Below are 20,871 nucleotides of genomic sequence, written 5' to 3' on the forward strand. Positions count from 1 at the left end.
GTGCATATAACGACTTATGACTCCTCACGTTTTTATAATCATGACTGTGTTTGGCGAGATAAGCACGTGGTAAATAATTATCATAGTGGAGATTTTCTTGAAAACATTTTTTGAAAATACAGCAAGTAACTCCATGCTGTTCTAAAACGGAAGACACTAAACACGAAACCAGCTGGTTCAAATTGCTTTAAAAATGCAGAGCTTCACTTCCTGATCTGTTTTTAATGGTGAATTGGCCAAGTCTTGCTCAAATAAATCAATGATGAATGAAGACAAAGCGGAGAGTGAGTTCCAGACGATAATGACAGCAGCATGTATGTACCATGTAAATATTTCACCTGGAGACATCTATTTTTATAAAAATAAATGTGTTTGTCTATAATCTAATGCTAACATACAATAACTGTAATAAATAATGTTCAAATAACAGCACAAACTGAAGTTACCTGTTTACTAAATCATTCTCTGTACTTTTATCAAGTGTGTGTGTTTTATATTTAAGTTAAGGTAAAACACTTACTTTTATAAACACGTAGTTGGCTTGAAGAGCTTTAAAACGGAATGACACAATCATTTTAACAAACCCAAACGAGAAAAAACATTTGCACCGTAGAGGAATCCGCATAACACAGTTTGAGAAACAGTATGGTGTACGACGTCAGTAATACACAAAATTCTATCAAAACAAATTCAGAGATGATTTACGCACGTGTTTCTGAGTCATTCGTTTAAAGCAACAGTATGTACTTTTCTGATCATTGTCCAGGGCTACTCCATAAACGTCTGCAGCTATCGTTTTTTAGTATCATCATTGTATCAACTGCTCAGTGCAGCATCAGTGCCCTCTGCTGGCATTGTATGTTTCTGTATTCTGAAATCCAGTCGAACACGTTTTCAATAATTAAACTGATTTAATTTATTTAAAAACGTAATTAATCTGAATAAAAATATCATCCAGTAAGTACCAGTTCATACATTAATGGCTGTGTAATTATTAGTTTTAGTCTAATTAAAGTGTGTAGAAACCTTTTTTAATTTAATATGGACATAGTATTGGATGAAATAGATGCAATGTTTTAAGTGTTATAGCAAAATATGCAAATTTTCAACACCTGTCCATAAAACTGTACAGTATTGAGTATTTTGTGTTGTAAACATGTTTTTGTATCGTTCTCAAACGCCCCCGATGTTTTTTAACTGTTCTGAAGAGGCACAGACACAAAACGTGGAATGATGCAGAACAATCAAGCTCAGGGCCAAACTCCACTCGGGTCATTCACGGAGTCTACCACCAGAGGGCGCCAAATCCACACCACCAGGAGTGATGAAAACGACACCTTTTTAAAGGTGCCATAACATGCTTTTTTCACGTTTCGTAGTCTATCTTAACTATATAATTGATAATAAGGGTTGTGCAACACCCTTAACATAATAGTTAAGAAATATCACCCAGACCTTGGACCCCCTCACCAACCCGGAAATGCAAACGGCTTGGTTTGATATTCGCCCCCACCCTTGCGAAGAGTGATCTGGCTCCCCCGCCCAACCCGTGACGTAGTCTCAGAGGGCGTGTGTGCCCCGCCCACCCGTGACGTAGTGTGTGTCCCACAGCTGTCTTGAGTGAGAAACGACTAGAAAACGGGTGAGGGGGGATGATGACGCGTGCCTGTGGTTATGACGAGGTCTTGCAGCCACCGCCCGTCAGTTTGGAGATTCGAGGAAAGGAGATAAGTCTGTAATATAGCTAAACACTGCAGGAATCAATCAAAAAAACACTCTGGGTACATATATGAAGCACAAATAGCAATGTAAGAAGGTTATAAGCTCTGAAAAGTCGATTTTGCATGTTATGGGAACTTTAAGTCAAGCTGCTACAGACTCTCAGGATGGGGGAATCAAAGACTTTGTTGCCCTAGAACTTCTGTTTATCATAGAAATGAAAATCCACCGAGTCCAAACATGGGGCACATTTATTTGAGGACACATGTACAGAGGTATGAAACAAAGAAGAGTATAAACAAGAGAATTAGGCTTTATGTGAGAATGTCGTGAGCCTGCTGTTCCACGAGCATCGCCATGTTCTTCACATCTCCGCACCAGAAGTCCAGACGCTCCTTCATGCCCTTGACCTGAGTGAGAAGAGAGAGAAAAGAGCGGTCAATAAAACGCAAAACTCTGCTTCGTACAGGCGTGGAAAGGGTTCGAACCTGTTGCAGGTCGAGGACTCGCGGTTGGACCCAGGTCATCTGTACTTTCTGGTCCACTTCGTCGATGTTTCCCTTGATCAGCCCCACGGACAGAGCCTTCATCACCAGCAGCTCCACCTGGACGACGACGACGACAACAACAACAACAACCACCGTTTAGTTAGTGTGGGCAGAGATTCAAACCAAGGACACATAAACAATGTTTTTAGGTTTAGAACAGAAATGTGCTAAAACATGTCTTTGAACGCAAGTGTCAAACCCAAAATGAAGTGCAGAAAGATCACATACCATTAGTTCACAAAAAAAAATATTTTGGTGGCAATTTTATGATATACAATGTTCTTTATATTAAAAACAATGGCATATACTTAAAAGAAGAACAATTCTTAAACATAATCACAAGAATGAAATAAACCGCTATATTAAACTTAATATGCTCTAATTTTTCTTTTTTTTATGCCACTACCTTTTCTTTCCTTGGTTCCCTGTTTTTTGAATTCAAATTTTGTTTTGTATTTTTCTTATAATTTATTATCATTACATTATTTTATTTTTTATTATGTTTTTCTGTTGTTGCTTTATTGTTTTTGTTGTTCCAAGTTTCAATAAAAAAAATTAAATGAATCCGTCTGCACCAGGTAAGACGACGTCAGACCGATGCAGAACTCATCTCGGCCTTGGCCCAACAGACGCATAATTCCACCTTCAGCCTGGTCAACTGTCTGAACTCGTTTAAGTTTAGTTTCTCTGGCACTGACCTCGTTGACCGGGATCTTTGCGCTCTGGCCGATCTCTGTGAACGTGAGCTGCCTGTGGTTCGCCGGTCGCGTGAACGTCATCTTGAAACGCAAAACACAAACGCCTCTATTTAATGAGCAGCTCAGAAGCAAGAACGCGACCGCCGTCTCCTACGCAATCGCTCACCTCCATGACACACAGCAGCTGGAGCTTCTGCATCAGTTTGGCTTCGTTCGTGGCCAGGTCCGGCTGCGACAGAAGACAAGCATCGGTCTTAATCCTGCGGTATAAAACCAAAGCCCGAACGAGTCGTATTGTGTGTGTCCGCGCCTCACCTGCTGCCCCCAGGCCGACTTGTAGCCCTGAAACTTCTCCACGTTCCCGGCGTTGAAGGCGAAGAGCGTGTCGATGAGCCACTGCTTGTCCGTGTTCCTCAGAGACTCCAGGACCGGGTGCTGCAGCTGAGATCGACAGACGCGCCGTGAGTAAATGCGCGAATAAAGAAGCCTTGAAGAGCGTTTGGGAAATGTTAAAAGTGACGCACCAGTTCGCCAAAGTTGTACACGCCTTCGCCCAAAAGTCCGGCCAAACCCAGAGTGAACGCACGCTCCTGTTTCTCGGAATCTGAAAGAAAGGCATTTTGAAGACGTATTTTGAAAAGGTAAAGTTTCACAGAGGGGGGATGAGCGATTTAAAAACAGAACTTGATTGTTTTAAACTGTTTGCAGCCGTCCAAAGTTATAGCTCATCCCAGTTATTCACCACATTGAGTTTAGAAGCGATTTTCACGACTTTTGTAGGCTGGAACGGTTAAAAACAAATGCTAGCATGCTAACGGCTGCTTCACGGAAAGTAAAACATTCTACAATAAACTCTTAAAAACATTCGGAATTCTGAAAAGGAGGCAGACGCTTCAGTGGAACATAATGTGATTTCACTGGTGAAACTGGGATTAACATCAGAATGTCACAAAATATGAAAAATCCTGGTGGTTTTGTAAAAGTGAAAGCCTCATACATCAGAGCTGCTTTAAACATGTTTAACTTTGTGTTTTTTTCCATCGCTTATTTAAGGAGATTATGACAAACGATGAAGGAAAAAGCCATATTTTTTACTACCACATACTTTACCACAAATTATATATATGTATTTTTGAGGCTCGAACACAATTCAAAGGTTACAAAAGTGTATTTTTCTAAAATTCACAATTGTTGCCGTAAAAACATTAGCATTTCGATCTGACGCAGACCTCACAAAGCTGTCTCATTTTGACCAGAGTCGCTTTTATGATAAATCTGTACTTTATTACATGAAACAAATTGTGTACGGACCATGTAAATAAATCCAATTACAATGACAATAAAGTACAGTAATCGTCACAAAAAAAAACACACGCCCCTTCAGGTCTAGTGTTTACTTCATTTAGATACATTTTATTCACTCCTTGTGCTCTTCCCCGAGTAAAGCCCCGTTTTAGACCGGAAATAGTCCAGTTATGAACCCGATTTAGATGTGGTCGTCCTGAGAAAGCCAATGTTTGAGAATCACCGACCGTTTAGGGCTGTCACTAACAATTATTTTAGTATTCGGCAAGACGCTTTAAACGCAAAGGCTTGAAAAATTGTGACTGAAAGCTTCTAGTTAGAGAATATTTACAATTTAAGTGTATTATTGATCCTTTGACATTTTCATGAAATAACCTTACTTTTTTGCACGTTTGAGTCGATTTAATCCAGATAATAATGCTTCTAGTGACTTGCTCCTCACCTGGCAGGTCCTTGATGTCGACGCAGCCCAGGTATCTCAGCGCGTCCTTGTAGTAGTTGGCGTGGTTGCCCATGATGCGGTGGTACTTGCTGGACAGGTCGTAGAAGCGGCCGTGCACTGAGGTCACGCCGGGCAGATTGTTCAGCGTCTCCTCCACTTCCTCGATGATCTTCTGCGGAGACGCAAAGACGCAAAAGCGCAAGACCGTTTAGACGCATAAGTCAGTCATTTCATTTCGGTTAAATTTTAAAACAAAAAAAGTACTCTGAATGTCGTTTGTGTGTCTTAATAAAGCCGGTTACAGACTAGAGGAATTGTGATCGATTAGACAATTTAGTTTATTTAGACTTGATGTCATTAAGTGTGAATAATTGTTAAGTTGTTAAAAATAGATATATTCATATTTTTAATGGTGTTTTAACCACATTATTCTGATGTTTTATTGTGTCGCGATCCAGCAGCAGCAGTTTCTTCACGTCTTTATTGATATTTCTATTATTTTTCAGTGCATTAAATGTATATTATAATAGTTTAGTGCTGAAAAAATAAAGACTTTTTGCAGATATCCAGCAACTTCAGAATAAAGCTTATTTTAGTCAAACAATTATTTCTATTAAGACTTTTTAACAACATTTTTAATCAATAAAAGGTTGAAATGTGTGACTGAAGCTTAAATCTAAATGTCAAATGAAATGCACTTAAAAATAACCAGTTGTTCTCATTTGGAAAATTACATTAAAATATCAAGTGGACCACTAAAATACTATTGCTGCTCCTATTGGCCCATATTTGAGCAATTACTCGGCTCTTTAACAGAAACAAACCAGACAAAGATCAACATTCAAACGATTTCCAAGTCAAACGGTTTGCTGAATGTCGTCTCGCGTTCTCCATAGTCGCTCCGCTGTGTTTACCTTTGTGGCCGGGAGGTCGCTGATCTCCATTTTGAGGCTTCCGATTGACGTCTTGCACAGAATCACTGCCTCGTCGCTGCTTTTCACCTGAAACACACAAACATTTGTTCAGTGACCGGACGCATCAGACACGGGACACTTCGGACGTGAATTAACTCACCTTTTCCTTGGTTTTCTCCAGGAACGTAATCGCATCTTTAGGCTCTGAAACAACAATGATGAAAGTACTGTTAAGCATCGAAAAATTTGCATTTCTGGACCAGATCGTGAGCGTTTTGTACCGGTCATCTGACGAGCCACGAACAAAATTATCTCCATCAAAGACAGAGGGTTGATTCTGAGGAGAGAGAGAGAGATTCTTCAGAAAACACAAATAAAACATCACAGGTAAACACACGGGGGTGAATAATGGTGTCACCTGTGTTCAAAGTCACTGATGAAGTTGTCGTAGAGCTGAAAAACACAACATTTAGGTTTGAGAAATACAAAGTAGATGGGTGAGTTGTTAACAAACCACTAAAGACTCTACATGAGGAATATAAAGAACCAATTCATTTATTTGAGTTTGTTTATAAGAAAAAACAATAATACTATAATACGGCTGGGCGATAATCACCATTTTATTGGAGCGAATGTTTACCGTTTTACGGATAGATTTCACATAAAATCACAGTAACAGCGCTGACCTGAATGAGTCCATCTCCGTTTTGGAAACACGGGTCTTTCACAAAGTCTGTCAGCTTCAGTGTGACCTGGTGCCACAACCTGCAACAAAAAGAAACCAAGAGCAACATTAGGACACAAGAGCAAAATTCGGAAACATTAGCATTAACATTCCATTTGACTTTAAAACTGTGTCTCTGAGACATTAAACTTCTGAAATGGAAAAAAATAGATGGATCATAGGGCTGAACTTTTGAAAGCAGGAAAAAAAATGTCAGACACAAAATGAACAGAGGTAGACACTAATTTTGCTAGAATTATTTCATTTAATTGATTACCATAGTTGTTTAGAACGCAATCTTGCAAACCTGACCAGTTGAAGCTGAAGTGAAGCGCTTGGTGATTCTGGTGGAGAACATTTGTGTGTGTGTTTTCTCATCAAATATACTCAATTTATTCAATTTCATGAAATTGCATCTCAATTTGTGACAGTGACATAAACCTTCTTTTCTCAGCTCATGCCATGTTTTAGAACCTGTGTATTTGACCAGTGAATGATTATCTGATTACTAAATTAGTTGATTATTTCAAATCTGGCTCTCGACGCTTTGCTGCATGTCCTTCCCCATTCCACGCTGCACTGTTCTGTTCTGTCAAATAAAGAATGTATTTAGAGAATATATTAGATACTTGGCATTTAATCCCCATGTTTAAGTTTTACTGGACAGTACTTACAGAAATGTTGACCCCACAATAGTTTTCCATTTCATCTACAGATATCTTAAATACTAGAAAATTGTTACCCCATCCCAAGAAAAACGCTGTAAAATCAAAATAATAGGTAATTTTGTTATTAAAAACTCAAAATCATTAGGCTTTAAATCTGATGTCAGTTCATCTTTGTTATGGACGTCTTCATTTTGTCTTTATTCAAGAACATTTAGAACATTTTTTTTTTATGTTTTTCTGACAGTAAACATTGGCTTAGCATTAGCCCCGTGACTCAGCGGCGCCGTTAATATGAATGAGCCTCTGTTAGCTTAGCATAGCCCCCACTCTGATTCTGTCACATTTTACCTTTTGTTATAAAGTTCCTCCAGGCCGTGCCACTCCGCCGCCATCTCCGGAGTCGGGCTGCAGCTCTGTTGCTGCTTGAGAAACCCACTAACATCTTTCATTTTGGCTAAATTATGTTATTTCCTACGATGAAGCAAGAAACTGTGTGGTCCGCCTTTTCTGCTTACAAGAGAAGCGGACTGCGCATGCGCTGTAGTGGACCGCAAACGGAAACGTCTTCTGGAAAATAGCACCACCCACTGGACAAAATACGAACTTACACTACATTAGCATCTTTAAAACTTGATTTTGAGATTTACCAAAAAAAAAAAAAAACACACAAAATGTCCGCTACAAACTAAATAGCAAATCTCCATATTTAATTAGAAAGTTGTATATAAGATATAAGGCTGACGTGGATAACAGCGTCTTACGTCATCGCGTCGCAGGAAGGTCAACTGCATTTTCACAGACAAGGCAAACAAGCCCACATTTCAGAAGGATATTTGTAAGAAAACTGATCATAAATGCATAACAATATGCTCAAACCCGACTTTATAGAATATAGGCTGCATAAGGGTGAGTTAACGCACCTTGTATATATGATGAATCACGTTTAAGAGTATTAATTTGCTCAATGTTTTTGAAAAAATACATTTCTTTCAGGTTCTACTCAGACATGAGGAGCCACAGTGAAGAAGACTTTTCTTCATAATTTATGAATGGCATCGGTGCTGGGCTCTTCAGTCATGTTGGCAACTAGAGTTTGTTTATCTCATGGGTTCAATGGTAAGAAGTAATGCAGACTTATAATTATAGTATTTTATTATGGAATGCTTTATTTATGTCTTCTCTGTAGGACATAAAATACTCTTCACAGCCCCTTGTACCAGGTCAGTTCTACTTTTGTGAGAAGAAACATTTTACGTTGACTAGATTATTATTTTATTAAAGTTCACTATCACCATCAAGGGAACAGTTATACACACAAGTAAATAGTAAAAAAGTCTTTCTTCACGTTGTGATGAGCCATTCTTTTTACAATTATTATAAAATTCTTATATTATTATTTCTGTGTTCTACCTGAATAATGACATTGCTACTGTCAACAATTTGTTTGGACATGGAAGTTAAGTAAATTCTGAGGTTCACACAAGTTTCTCCTCTAGAGCCCGGCGATTGTTTGGCTCCGGTGGATCCGCAGACTCGGCGTTGACCCTGGATCAGTTGGCTCTGAACCTGAAGCAGCAGAAGTATCGGAGAGTGATCGTGATGGTGGGAGCCGGTATCAGCACTCCCAGTGGCATCCCGGACTTCAGGTGAGGCTCTTCTGATCGCTCCGAGTGTCATGTGGTGCCGTGTTACCGTCACTTGCAGCTAAACGGGAAAGTCTAAACATTTAACCGATGCTGCGTGACTTTCTGGAGGTGGCACGTCTGGGGGGACCACCGTGTTGCTGAATGTGGTGGGACAAACGCCATATGGTTTTCAGTTTTCATCAATTGTAACGCACGGAAAGATATTGGAATAGCAATTTAAATGCCAACATATTACAACATGGAAGCTAGTGTAGCCAAAAAGTGATCTTTTTGAATATTAAACATGTTTTCTATATAAATTTCACTTTTCATTGAATTTGTTTTATATCAGTGAAAAAGTGGTAGTAAATTGTCATTTTACGTTTTGTTCATTGTAAACCACAATATTGATCTTAAACGGCTGAATAATAGAAACAGGTCCATTGAATTCCTGTTCAAAACTGCAGAACTGAGTGTTACTATAATAATAATAATAATAATGATAAATCTTTTATTTATATAGTGCTTTTCAGGGACCCAAAGACGCTTTGACATATACAAAAAGGGGGGGTATTTACAGACAGGGGGGGACAGCACGTACAATACACAATAAATAATGTACAGATAAAATAAACAAGACAGAAGAAGTAGAAAGAAAATGATGGGGATGTAACAGGGGGTAGTCAGTGGGGTAGAGGAGGCTAGGGGTAGGGGAGGTCATAGGCTTGGGTGAAGAGGTATGTTTTAGGCGGGATTTAAATGTTGTGAGTGAGGGAGAGTGGCGGACAGGTTGGGGGAGGGAGTTCCAGAGTCGGGGTGCTGTTCGGGAGAATGCTCTGTCACCAAAAGTTTTTCGTCGGGATGTTGGTGCAGCCAGGGTGAGAGTGGAGGAGGAGCGGAGGGCTCGGGAGGGGCGGTGGGGGATGAGGAGGTCAGACAGGTAGGGGGGGGCAAGGTGGTGAAGAGCTTTGAAGGTGAAGAGGAGTATTTTAAAGTTTATGCGCTGCTTGATGGGGAGCCAGTGGAGAGAGCGGCGAACGGGAGTGATGTGTTCACGGGACCGGGTGTGGGTGAGGAGGCGGGCAGCGGAGTTTTGGACCATTTGGAGTCTATGGAGGGAATGGGAGGAGATGCCAGTGAGGAGGGAGTTGCAGTAGTCGAGGCGGGAGGAGATGAAGGCATGGATGAGGGATTCAGCAGCGGGGAGGGTGAGGCAGTGTCGGATTTTGGCGATGCGGCGGAGGTGGAAGTATGAGGTCTTGACGATGTGGCTGACATGGGGAGTGAAGGAGAGGGTGGGGTCCATGATGACACCGAGATTGCGTACCAGGGTAGAGGGGGTGATGGTCGAGGTGTCGATGCTGAGTGAAAAGGGACCAGTTTTATTGAGAGTGGATTTGGTGCCAATGAGGAGGAGCTCTGTTTTGTCACTGTTCAGTTTGAGGAAGTTGAGAGTTAGCCATGTTTTGATTGTTGAGATGCAGGTTTCGATGTGGCTGAGGGGAGGGTTTTGGGTGGATTTGGTGGTGAGGTATATCTGGGTGTCGTCAGCGTAGCAGTGAAAGTCCAGGTTGAGTTGGCGGAGGATGTGACCAAGGGGGACGAGGTAGCAGATGAAGAGGAGGAGGCCAGAGGTACCAAGCTAGTGGTTTCTATGGGACTTGCATGATTCCATAGAAATAGAAAGTTTACAACAAATATGGTAAAGCCTTTAAGCACAATTACTCAAATAAAAGTACAAAGTATTTGGAGAAAATATACTGTGGAACTGTTCAGACATTATTCGGAATTTTAGCATTTTATAGATGAGTCATAAAGTGATGAGTGAGTGAATTATCATATTTCTTTAATTATATTTCAGTTCCATAAAGGAAACATCCTTGTGACACTTTTTCTCACACTGATAGGAGTAAGATAAGATAAGATAAGATATTCCTTTATTGTCCCACATGGGGAAATTTCATTGGTGCAACGCAGGTAGATACAGAGGTAGATCCAGAAGAAAAGAACAGATCACTTATAGGAAGTCTGAAAAACACTTTCAGTAGAAGATCTCCTATAAATAAATAAAAACTCCCATAGACAAATAAATAAATACATAAATACCATTCAGTGAACCAGGAACTTGCTTCAGCGAAACTGTACAACAGGAAACGACAATAATAATATTAGAATATAGAAAGAAGGCATGAATAAAACAAAGAGTTAAGTGAGATTAACAGACTAAACCAAATGCCGTAGAGTCCTCATCCTGGTGTTGTTCCTTGTGTGTCCTTCATTAGAGTCCTCATCCTGGTGTTGTTCCTTGTGTGTCCTTCATTAGAGTCCTCATCCTGGTGTTCCTGGTCTGTCCTTCATTAGAGTCCTCATCCTGGTGTTGTTCCTGGTGTGTCCTTCATTGGCGTCCTCATCCTGGTGTTGTTCCTTGTGTGTCCTTCATTAGAGTCCTCATCCTGGTGTTGTTCCTGGTGTGTCCTTCATTGGCGTCCTCATCCTGGTGTTGTTCCTTGTGTGTCCTTCATTAGAGTCCTCATCTTGGTGTTGTTCCTGGTGTGTCCTTCATTAGAGTCCTCATCCTGGTGTTGTTCCTTGTGTGTCCTTCATTAGAGTCCTCATCTTGGTGTTGTTCCTGGTGTGTCCTTCATTAGAGTCCTCATCCTGGTGTTGTTCCTTGTGTGTCCTTCATTTGCGTCCTCATCCTGGTGTTGTTCCTTGTGTGTCCTTCATTAGAGTCCTCATCCTGGTGTTCCTGGTCTGTCCTTCATTAGAGTCCTCATCCTGGTGTTCCTGGTCTGTCCTTCATTAGAGTCCTCATCCTGGTGTTGTTCCTGGTGTGTCCTTCATTGGCGTCCTCATCCTGGTGTTGTTCCTTGTGTGTCCTTCATTAGAGTCCTCATCCTGGTGTTGTTCCTGGTGTGTCCTTTATTAGCGTCCTCATCCTGGTGTTGTTCCTGGTTTGTCCTCAGGTCCCCGGGCAGCGGCCTGTACTCAAACCTGCAGCAGTACAACCTGCCGTACGCCGAGGCCATCTTTGAGCTGGATTATTTCCACCAAAACCCCAAACCCTTTTTCACTCTGGCCAAAGAGCTTTATCCCGGGAACTACAGTCCCAACGAGGCCCACGCTCTGTGTCGCCTCCTGCTGGATAAAGGGCTGCTGCAGCGGCTGTACACGCAGAACATAGATGGACTCGAGCGCCGTGAGTGGACCACAGACTGAATTGGTTAGAGTCTTAGACCGGGTTTGGACTGGGTTTAAACTGGGTTTAGTCCAGGTTTAGATTAGGTTTAGATTAGGTTTAGACCGGGTTTCTGTAAAGAGAGGTGTTGTTTCCCTCTCAACTGAGCACATTAGAAGTTATTTATTTGTCATTATTGGGAATGTCACGATATCAAGTGTTACGATTATTGTGAGAAAAAACATCACAATTTAACGATTATTCGTGATTATTGAGACTGTGACCAAAAACAGTGAAAATTTTAACAAACTGAACTACCTGAAAGACAAAATAAAGTTAAATGTGACAAAAACAGCCAGATAACAGCCAGATGTTTTTTACATTTAAGCAATTTTTTGGAGGATAGATTGAACAAAAAAATATTTTTTTCCCCTTCTTTAACCAAATAAGCTTGACATCTCTAATTACTTCTTATTGCTTCTTAATATTTTTATCTATCAACTGTGCTTTTAAACTGAATATTACAACGGGAACTTAAAGGTATGATCACTCCACCCTCAATGTTATTGGGGGTGGAGTGATCATGTTAAATTTCAAATACTTTAAAAACCTCCATTCTTACGTGAACAGGCCTCCAGAAAAGTGACACAGTGGCTCTTTAGCATTGTGTTTTCTGTGCAGTGGCTGGGATTCCTGAGGAGAAGCTAGTAGAGGCTCATGGGACGTTTTCCACAGCGACGTGCACCATCTGTTGCAGGAAATATAGTGGAGACTACGTCAGAGTAAGTGTGAGCCAGCAGGGGGCGCTATGGCTGTCTGCGAGAGCTCGAGTGTGATCAGTGAGTGAGGGAGACTTTAAAAACACGGAGGAGCTGTCTATTGAGGACAAACTAAATATCACTGAAACGTGTGAATGATTTTGATGAGAAAACAACATTATGAATACAATAATTGTTTAAAAAAAATAGTAATAATAATATAGCAAAATAGAGAACATTTAGCAGATTTTGTAGGTAAAGTATAAGTTTAAAGCAAAAAGGGCCAGTAAACAATGCCAGGGAGTTTTTTGGCCTTCATCGGGTTAAAAGAACAAAGTACGACAAAAAGAACAAAGTATACCAGGTCAGGGGATGTCACTGGATCACGTTCATAATTTTTTTTAGACTTTATTGATCCACAAGGGAAAGGACACAGTAGATCACACACGTTGTAATATAATAATCACAGCAGAACAATTTCAAATAAGGTACAACTAAGTAGATTTGCAGCAAGACATTTTAATGTGCTCAATGTTAATTTAAACTGTTAAAGCTGCACGGCCAGGCAATTCGTCATTTTTGTACTCCATTTTGTTCTTTTAACATGAAGGCCAGGTAAGGCTGAAATTGTTGATGAATTAATAAAGGCTTTTAATATTTTTGTTGAGTGCCTTTACAATGACTCTGATCCTAAACCTGCAGAGCTCCAGGTGAATGTTGGAAAACCTACTCTCTTCTCTGTCTTCAGCCGGCGGTGATGTCCGGAGCAGTGCCACAATGTCCTACGTGCACCGGAGTCATTAAACCTGACATTGTGTTCTTCGGAGAACAGCTTCCTCCCATGTTCCTCAAATACCTCACAGACTTTCCTCTGGCCGATCTGCTGCTCGTCATGGGAACGTCTCTGGAGGTAACGCAACAACACGACTCATGTGGTCAAGTGTGCACGTCATGTCCAAAAAAGAACTTTACTCTCTGGTCCTGTCTTTCTTTCTTTCTTTTTTTTTAAATTTATTTATTTTTCTAGAATAATGTTTTTTTTGTATTTTTTTCTTTTATTTTGTAAAATGAAAAAAGATGTCGGTGTGTTTGAGAAGGGTCATATCATTGGCATCGAGCCGAGAAAACATCTGAACCCCATCAACACATGATCTGTGTGAGGAACAATGACACACTGAAGATTTGTGTGAGGAATAATGACACACTGAAGATTTGTGTGAGGAATAATGACACACTGAAGATCTGTGTGAGGAATAATTACACACTGAAGATCTGTGTGAGGAACAATGACACACTGAAGATCTGTGTGAGGAATAATTACACACTGAAGATTTGTGTGAGGAATAATGACACACTGAAGATCTGTGTGAGGAATAATGACACACTGAAGATTTGTGTGAGGAATAATGACACACTGAAGATCTGTGTGAGGAATAATTACACACTGAAGATCTGTGTGAGGAATAATTACACACTGAAGATCTGTGTGAGGAATAATGACACACTGAAGATCTGTGTGAGGAATAATGACACACTGAAGATCTGTGTGAGGAATAATGACACACTGAAGATCTGTGTGAGGAATAATGACACACTGAAGATCTGTGTGAGGAATAATGACACACTGAAGATCTGTGTGAGGAATAATTACACACTGAAGATCTGTGTGAGGAATAATGACACTGAAGATCTGTGTGAGGAACATGACACACTGAAGATATGTGTGAGGAATAATGACACAGACGATCTGTGTGAGGAATAACGACACACTGAAGATCTGTGAGGAACAATGACACACTGAAGATCTGTGTGAGGAATAACGACACACTGAAGATCTGTGAGGAACAATGACACACTGAAGATCTGTGTGAGGAACATGACACACTGAAGATCTGTGTGAGGAATAACGACACACTGAAGATCTGTGAGGAACAATGACACACTGAAGATCTGTGTGAGGAACATGACACACTGAAGATCTGTGTGAGGAACATGACACACTGAAGAGAAATGAGTGTTTATATTGTAGACGCTTTTTTGAAACTATGTCACGGTGAATGTGTGCCGTGATCAAAGCGTGAGACCGTTTTTCATCTATCCTTGCCCTTTTAGGCCTTCATAGGTCAGTGAACAACACGTGGCGCTGTAAAGGGTTTAAATTGTTTTTCACGTTTCAAACCCGCCTCGACTCATTTACCAGCTCAAGTTGTATTTCATTTTCAAACTCGTTTTCCCAGCCGCTCTCCCTCCGTTCTCCTTCAGGTAGAACCGTTTGCATCTCTGGCCCGAGCTGTACTACCATCCGTCCCTCGGCTGCTCGTGAACCGTGTCCCGGTTGGGCCGTTTCTGTGGAGACGCCGGTCGCGTGACGTGGTGCTCCTGGGAGATCTGGTCCAGGGAGTCCGGACTCTGGTTCAGCTCCTGGGCTGGACCCAGGACCTGGGGCGAGTCATGGAGGAGCTGAAGGTGGGAACGGTCTAAAAAGTCTAATAATACGTATCTTTTATGTCTTTGGTTAATCTTTTTCTGTTGTAATTTCCCAGGTTCACAAAGAGTCAGAGGAGTAACAGCAGGATTAAAAAAGCAGAACTTTGAAGAACTTCTTCCTCACAAAAACTTTCCAAACGTGAATCCAGGGCACTTTTGTTTCAAAGAAGACACTGTGCTTTTTATGGTGCTCTTTATGGTTTAAAGAAACAAAAAATATATATATTTTCATTTTACAGGAACAAACTGGAACATGTAGTTCCAACTTATCTATTCATGACCAGGCCTTTCTTTCATAGTAAAATTGTAAAAATGTGAGCTCTATTTGGTAAAGGCTGAAAGGACTTGAAACTTAGTCCACATAAAAGTTCTCAGTTTTTCTAATTATGACTCAGTTTGGTGGTGTAGAATCTGAGGTAAATATTTATCATAGTTTTACGTCTGTTAAGTGGTTTGTCCTCTGTGATGTCATCAGTGTGCGATGTGCCGTTGAAAACACAGACTTTTTACACTTTTCTGACCGTTTAAAACATCGTTCAACAAAATAAAGGCCTTATATGGTATTATTGTGTGTCAAGTCATAACTGTGGTGTCATTGATATGGATTTTGGCTCTTGTTTACTGTCTGGTTGCTAGGTAACAGCTGCGGAATTACCATGTCATAATTAGAAAAACAGGAGAACCATCATAAAAATGTGTAAAATGTACACAAGAAAACTACTACTCAGAGAAATTTGTTACTTTTTAATTAATTGTTTGCAGCAATTTGGTTCAAAATTTGATAAAAGAAACTGTTTGAACTGAATGTAGTCGTTTTCAGTTTGCTGATGTGAAAGAAGAAACAGCAAAGACATGATTTTCAACTCTAACGACAATTACATGCAAAAAAAAAGAAAGAAGTACAATACACTCAAAACATCTACTCTGTGCCTGTCACGTGAGCTACTTTCCACTACAGTAAAAAAAATAAACATGACGCACATTTAATCACAGTTTGTTGTTGAGGGAAGAATCCTTGAGAGTGTCAGACCAGGAGCAGCTGAGAGACTCGTAAAGTCCTGGTTTAGACCTGGGATAGTCCTGGTTAAGTCCCAGTTGAGTCCCGGCTTAGACCACCAGCTGCCGTCTTCTGTTTCTGGCACACATTTGTCTCCCACGGGTGCCTCGTCTGCTCAGACCTTCAAACGAGTATTTTAGGAATGAGTCCATTTCACAAACAAACATGTAGAGCTATTAGCTTTATTTGTTTTATATTGAGCCTTAATTTTTTAATCTTAAAAGGAATCAGTCACAAATATAAATGTATGTATTTTTTTTCTCAAATTCTCATGTTCCACAGTTGTACAGTAGTATTATTATTTTTTGATTGACCGATTTCGTATTTCGAGATAAAGACTAAAAAAATATGACTTTTACACTAGTTATAAGTGATGTTGCCAAGAAGAAATACAAGAAGATTTTATTGGCCTAAAACAAATTTTAAAAACTAAATAAAAGGGCTGCACACATTGTCCAAACACAAATGTACAATAAAATCGAAATAGAAGATTATTAATTATATCATCAAATGTACTCAAATTTGACTTTAAAAGAGGGGTTGTTATGGTGATGGATGATTCCTATTGCTCTTTTTGTTTTTAAAGGAAATGTCTAAACTCAATGTCTAAACTACTCTTTTGTTTGTTTGTTTTCACGAGAAACTGGTTCCACAAGCTCAAAATGTTCTTGTGTCTTACATTTTGATGCTTTTAGCTGTGAAAAAGACAAATGTTTTGGTGGTTAAGTTCTGCTGGTAAAAAATGTTAAGCTTTGTGTCAGTTTTTGTTTCAAAGATATGAACCGTAAACCAGGTCGACCTTTCTGCATTTTGAGTCTTTAAAATAACCGTCCCGCAGCATTTTCAAAAGCCAAATCTGTTTCAGTGCAATTTCTTTAACAAATTCCCTAAACATGTATTAATAATATGTGCAGAACAAAATACACATTTTCAAAACAGAAATACCCGTTTTTGCAAATTAACTATTGAAACTGAGTCGTAAAGTGATGATCGATGGAATTCCAACAGCATTTATAAAAAAAAAAAAAGGTTTGAAATGTTCTTTATCAGTGCTTTTAAATATGTATTATGATTTAATTTATTCAGTTGTTTCCAGATCTATAAATAAGACAAAGGTTTGAGCATCTCAGCTGTTTTCACAACGAGAACAACTGCAAAGATGTCGACTCCTCCCCCAAAACCCTTGGACCAACTGGACTAACAAAAGACCCCCAGGACCCAGTGTGGACCCAAAACCACAACCTCTGCACCTAAATCTAGACCAGGACTAAACTGGGACTGAACCAGAACTGAACCAGGACTGAACCGGGACTGAACCAGGACTTAACCAGGACCAGAGTCTATAAACGTGTGGCTGAGCTTCTCCAGGATCGGCTCCATCATGGCTGAGTGAGTAGTGCTGTTTTTTCATTTTTAATTCAATCATTTATACTTATAATATTATAGTTTTATTCAGAGCTGATTTGTGGTTAATTTTCAATGATTCCAACATGCATAAGTTTAACACACATTTATGTAATTATGTCTTATTTTGACTCAGGTTTCACAATATTATTTTCGTGTTTTGTCCTTGATAGTTTGACTTAATACTTGATATGCATGTGTAATGTTTTTGTTTGTCGTTTCTTCAGTAAAAAGATGCCATTGTCTCGGAGGAACTACCTCAAGGTACGAGATACTGTTCACTTTAACATTTCCTTTTGTGAGATCAAGATCCAATAAGTAACAAAGAAATTCCATTAGAGCATGTCCAAACAATGGCCGGGGGACCAAAACCGGCCCTCAGTTCTCTTTACTCTTTAATGTGATTGTAAAACAAAACTTTATTTACCCTGTTGTATTTGTCAGAGTTTGCTGCTGCAGATCGGCCAGTCGATTCTGGAGGAAGAAGCCCAAAATAAAGCACAAGAGAAACAGAGCTATATGGAAGAAACCTGTCCCTCATTGTCACTGCCGCAGACTGTGCAAGATCTGCAGGTAAACCAGGTCTAAGCCGGGCCTAAACCAGGACTAAACCAGGTCTAAACCGGGCCTAAACCAGGACTAAACCAGGCCTAAACCAAGTTTGAACCAGGTCTGAACTGGGTCTAAACAGGGTCTAAATCAGGCCTAAACCACAGGGGGCAATCTTCCTCACACAGAAATCAGAAACGGGGCGCTTTTCATGTGACTAATCCTTCTCCCATTTTCAGGAATTATGTAAAAAGTTGCATAAAATGGTCGATCTTGTGGACGACGAGCGCTACGACATGGAACTCAAAGCATCAAAGTCGGACAAAGAGGTAAAACATTAAAGTCAGTGTATTGGTATATTTTATGATTTATATCTACTGAAAACTACATGGTGTTCCTTTAAGTTGATAAGATTCAATTTTAGTTTCCTCGAAGGGCGAAGATCATCATGTTCATACCTGCAGCCAAAGCTTGAGCTCCTTAATTCATCAAAAGTAAATCAACAGGTTAATTGATTCGAAAAATAATGATCAGTTGCAACAGTTTTAAACCGCCTAAAACTGTCAAACTATAAAATAAATGTGTTAAATGGCCGCTTGTTCTACTGACTTTATGAGAGAGTAATGGCCTGCTGCTTCTAACCCTCTAAATTTGACTCTCTGTTCTGTGTTTCAGATCGACGACCTGAAGATCAAGCTCCAGGATCTGAAGGGAAAGTTCAAGAAGCCAGCGCTGAAGAGAGTCAGGATGTCTGCGGACGCCATGTTGGCCGCTCTGCTCGGGTCCAAACACAAGGTCTCCATGGACCTGAGAGCAAACCTGCGGCAGGTTAAGAAGGAGACCAAGGAGGAGGTGAGGACCAGGGGTGGACCAGGACTTAAGGATTCTTTTCAATAGCTCCCCAGTCAGCCAACCTAGATAGTCAACACTAAGTTATAATAGTAGTTTGAGTCTCTAGGTATCACCTTTTACTTTTTCTCTTTTTTTAAAATATGTTTGATATTTTTTTGTAAAAGATAACACATTTTTAACACTTTACGTACTTTAGAGACGGTCCCTAACAAGCAGCAAGGAGAGCTTTCGAACTAACCTTCGGACTTGTGAACCTTCGGACTTATGGGCAGCCATCTAAGTTGTATAACTCCTTACCGTCATTTGTGTTTTGAAGCTTTCTGGCGACTGGAGGAAGAACGTCGAGGACAAAGCCGGGATGGACGGGAGGAAGAAGATGTTCGAGACAGAGGCCTGAAGCGGCGGACATGTTGTTTTTTTGTGTTCATGTTGTGTTTCGTTTAAAACCAGATCACAGATGATAATTACATAAACTGCTTTTGTGTTGGACATTTTTGTTTCATCCTGGATTGATTGTCCACACTGTTCACCTCTCAATAAAACATGCATTAAAATGGAAAGTATTTCTTTAGTTTCTTTAGTACTGTCTCAACAGAATTCCCTAATGCAGCAGCAGTATAATTTAGATTATATTTTCTTCTCCTCCCCAGATTAGTAATTGTTTAGTTTGTTAATGGTGCTCAGATTCAAATTTGCATCAATAATAAACATTCACTGTCACTAAAATAGGTGATTCTAAGGTCCAACAAATATTAGAGCATGAGACCCTCATCTTCACCAGAGAAGTCCAGGGAACAATCCAGATGCGCGGGAACAACAGTTGCTGCTCAGTTGATTAGAGGCTGGACATTTCAAACATCTGCCGTGAAGCGTGGTACTGCAGATGGAGTCAGAGGCGCATCATTCACACCACATTTTAGGAGCGGGTTACATTGTATACATCGCATTTATTCTTCTAAATAAAGAGGCCCTTGAAAATTTGCCATCATACAGCAGTTGTGCCAGATCTGGTTAACAGTTTCTAGTCCGAGTGGAACAGGCGAGTCCCAGATGTGGAAACACTTGACTCTGGCGACGACTCTCTCCACAACGGTCCGGAGATGGGCAATGTTTTGGGTCTGCTCCTTCTGACCGAACCGACCAGGGGAGGTAAGTTTGGCCCCCGCTTCATCCAGGTGGTCCTGAATGTTGAAACATCCATCTGCTATCACTTCATCCCCTGGCTCCAGCAGAGGAAGGATTCCACTGATCCTCGTGAGCTCTCTGTCGGAGATGCAGCTGGAGAAATGACGTGAAATAAATGTGACCAACCCACAAGGAGCAACGCCGATCAGTCCTTTCAAAGTCCTACGGCTCTTGAAGGCTGGACGTGTTTCGGACTGAGAGGTGAGGGATGACCCCGTCTTCAGATACATCTCTACACAGTCCAGAATCACACGCACATTTGGAGAGAACTTCTGGAACATCTGAGGCATGTTCTCTTTTACCTTAGCCCGGCAAATCCAGACGTTAATGTAGGACAGAACAATGAACAGGTAGTTTGCCCAGGTTACAGTAACTCTGCCGACTGTGGCAACACTCACATTAAACTTGTCAGCAATCAGTTCCTCTGTCATGCCCACTGCCACTGTTTGGCGGAATTAACTCATGATTTATTGTTTTTGTCATTGGTTAAAACCAACCGTCCAGACTTCGTTGTAAAATAATTTAAGCTATATTCCCCTTATTAATCGACTTTTCAGCCTTCAAGTTGGTGAAAATACAACATTTCACTGAAAATAAACCCGCCAAACAGATCTGAGCAGATAAACACACGGAGAAACATCAAACTCAAGTGATTTTAGTGTGATATTTAATGTGTTTTGTGACTGTAGCCGGTCTGAGATTTTACCCTTTTTAAAAAAAAAATAAAAAAAACTTATGAAACTCTATTTAACTTAAAT

General features: G+C 40.3%; 3 protein-coding genes across 3 annotated transcripts; 2 read left to right on the forward strand and 1 right to left on the reverse strand.

Annotated features, from left to right (window-relative positions):
- Positions 1–1,952: 1,952 nt before the first annotated feature.
- On the reverse strand, positions 1,953–7,574 carry psmd13 (proteasome 26S subunit, non-ATPase 13). Its single transcript, XM_072465315.1, has 13 exons — positions 7,367–7,574; positions 6,313–6,391; positions 6,045–6,079; positions 5,908–5,963; positions 5,787–5,830; positions 5,627–5,713; positions 4,713–4,884; positions 3,490–3,569; positions 3,281–3,406; positions 3,132–3,194; positions 2,966–3,046; positions 2,208–2,324; positions 1,953–2,129 (listed from the first exon to the last, which is right to left on the reverse strand). Exons 1-13 carry the CDS (start codon positions 7,465–7,467, stop codon positions 2,034–2,036), a joined length of 1,137 nt encoding a protein of 378 aa, XP_072321416.1. The 5' UTR covers positions 7,468–7,574; the 3' UTR covers positions 1,953–2,033.
- Positions 7,575–7,812: 238 nt separating this feature from the next.
- Positions 7,813–15,740, forward strand: sirt3 (sirtuin 3). The gene is made up of 9 exons (XM_072465322.1): positions 7,813–7,924; positions 8,012–8,134; positions 8,205–8,238; positions 8,515–8,664; positions 11,610–11,842; positions 12,503–12,603; positions 13,328–13,489; positions 14,842–15,045; positions 15,123–15,740. Exons 2-9 carry the CDS (start codon positions 8,068–8,070, stop codon positions 15,144–15,146), a joined length of 975 nt encoding a protein of 324 aa, XP_072321423.1. The 5' UTR covers positions 7,813–7,924; positions 8,012–8,067; the 3' UTR covers positions 15,147–15,740.
- A 1,940-nt stretch (positions 15,741–17,680) lies between these two features.
- LOC140381285 (troponin I, fast skeletal muscle-like) lies at positions 17,681–19,372 on the forward strand. The gene is made up of 5 exons (XM_072465321.1): positions 17,681–17,791; positions 17,972–18,100; positions 18,316–18,405; positions 18,752–18,928; positions 19,245–19,372. The coding sequence occupies exons 1-5, from the start codon at positions 17,723–17,725 to the stop codon at positions 19,323–19,325; spliced, it is 546 nt and encodes a 181-aa protein (XP_072321422.1). The 5' UTR covers positions 17,681–17,722; the 3' UTR covers positions 19,326–19,372.
- Positions 19,373–20,871: the final 1,499 nt, after the last annotated feature.

Source organism: Eucyclogobius newberryi, unplaced genomic scaffold, assembly GCF_026437365.1.
Source record: "Eucyclogobius newberryi isolate DKJ021-1_F unplaced genomic scaffold, fEucNew1.0.hap1 SCAF_5, whole genome shotgun sequence".
NCBI lineage: Eukaryota > Metazoa > Chordata > Actinopteri > Gobiiformes > Gobiidae > Eucyclogobius > Eucyclogobius newberryi.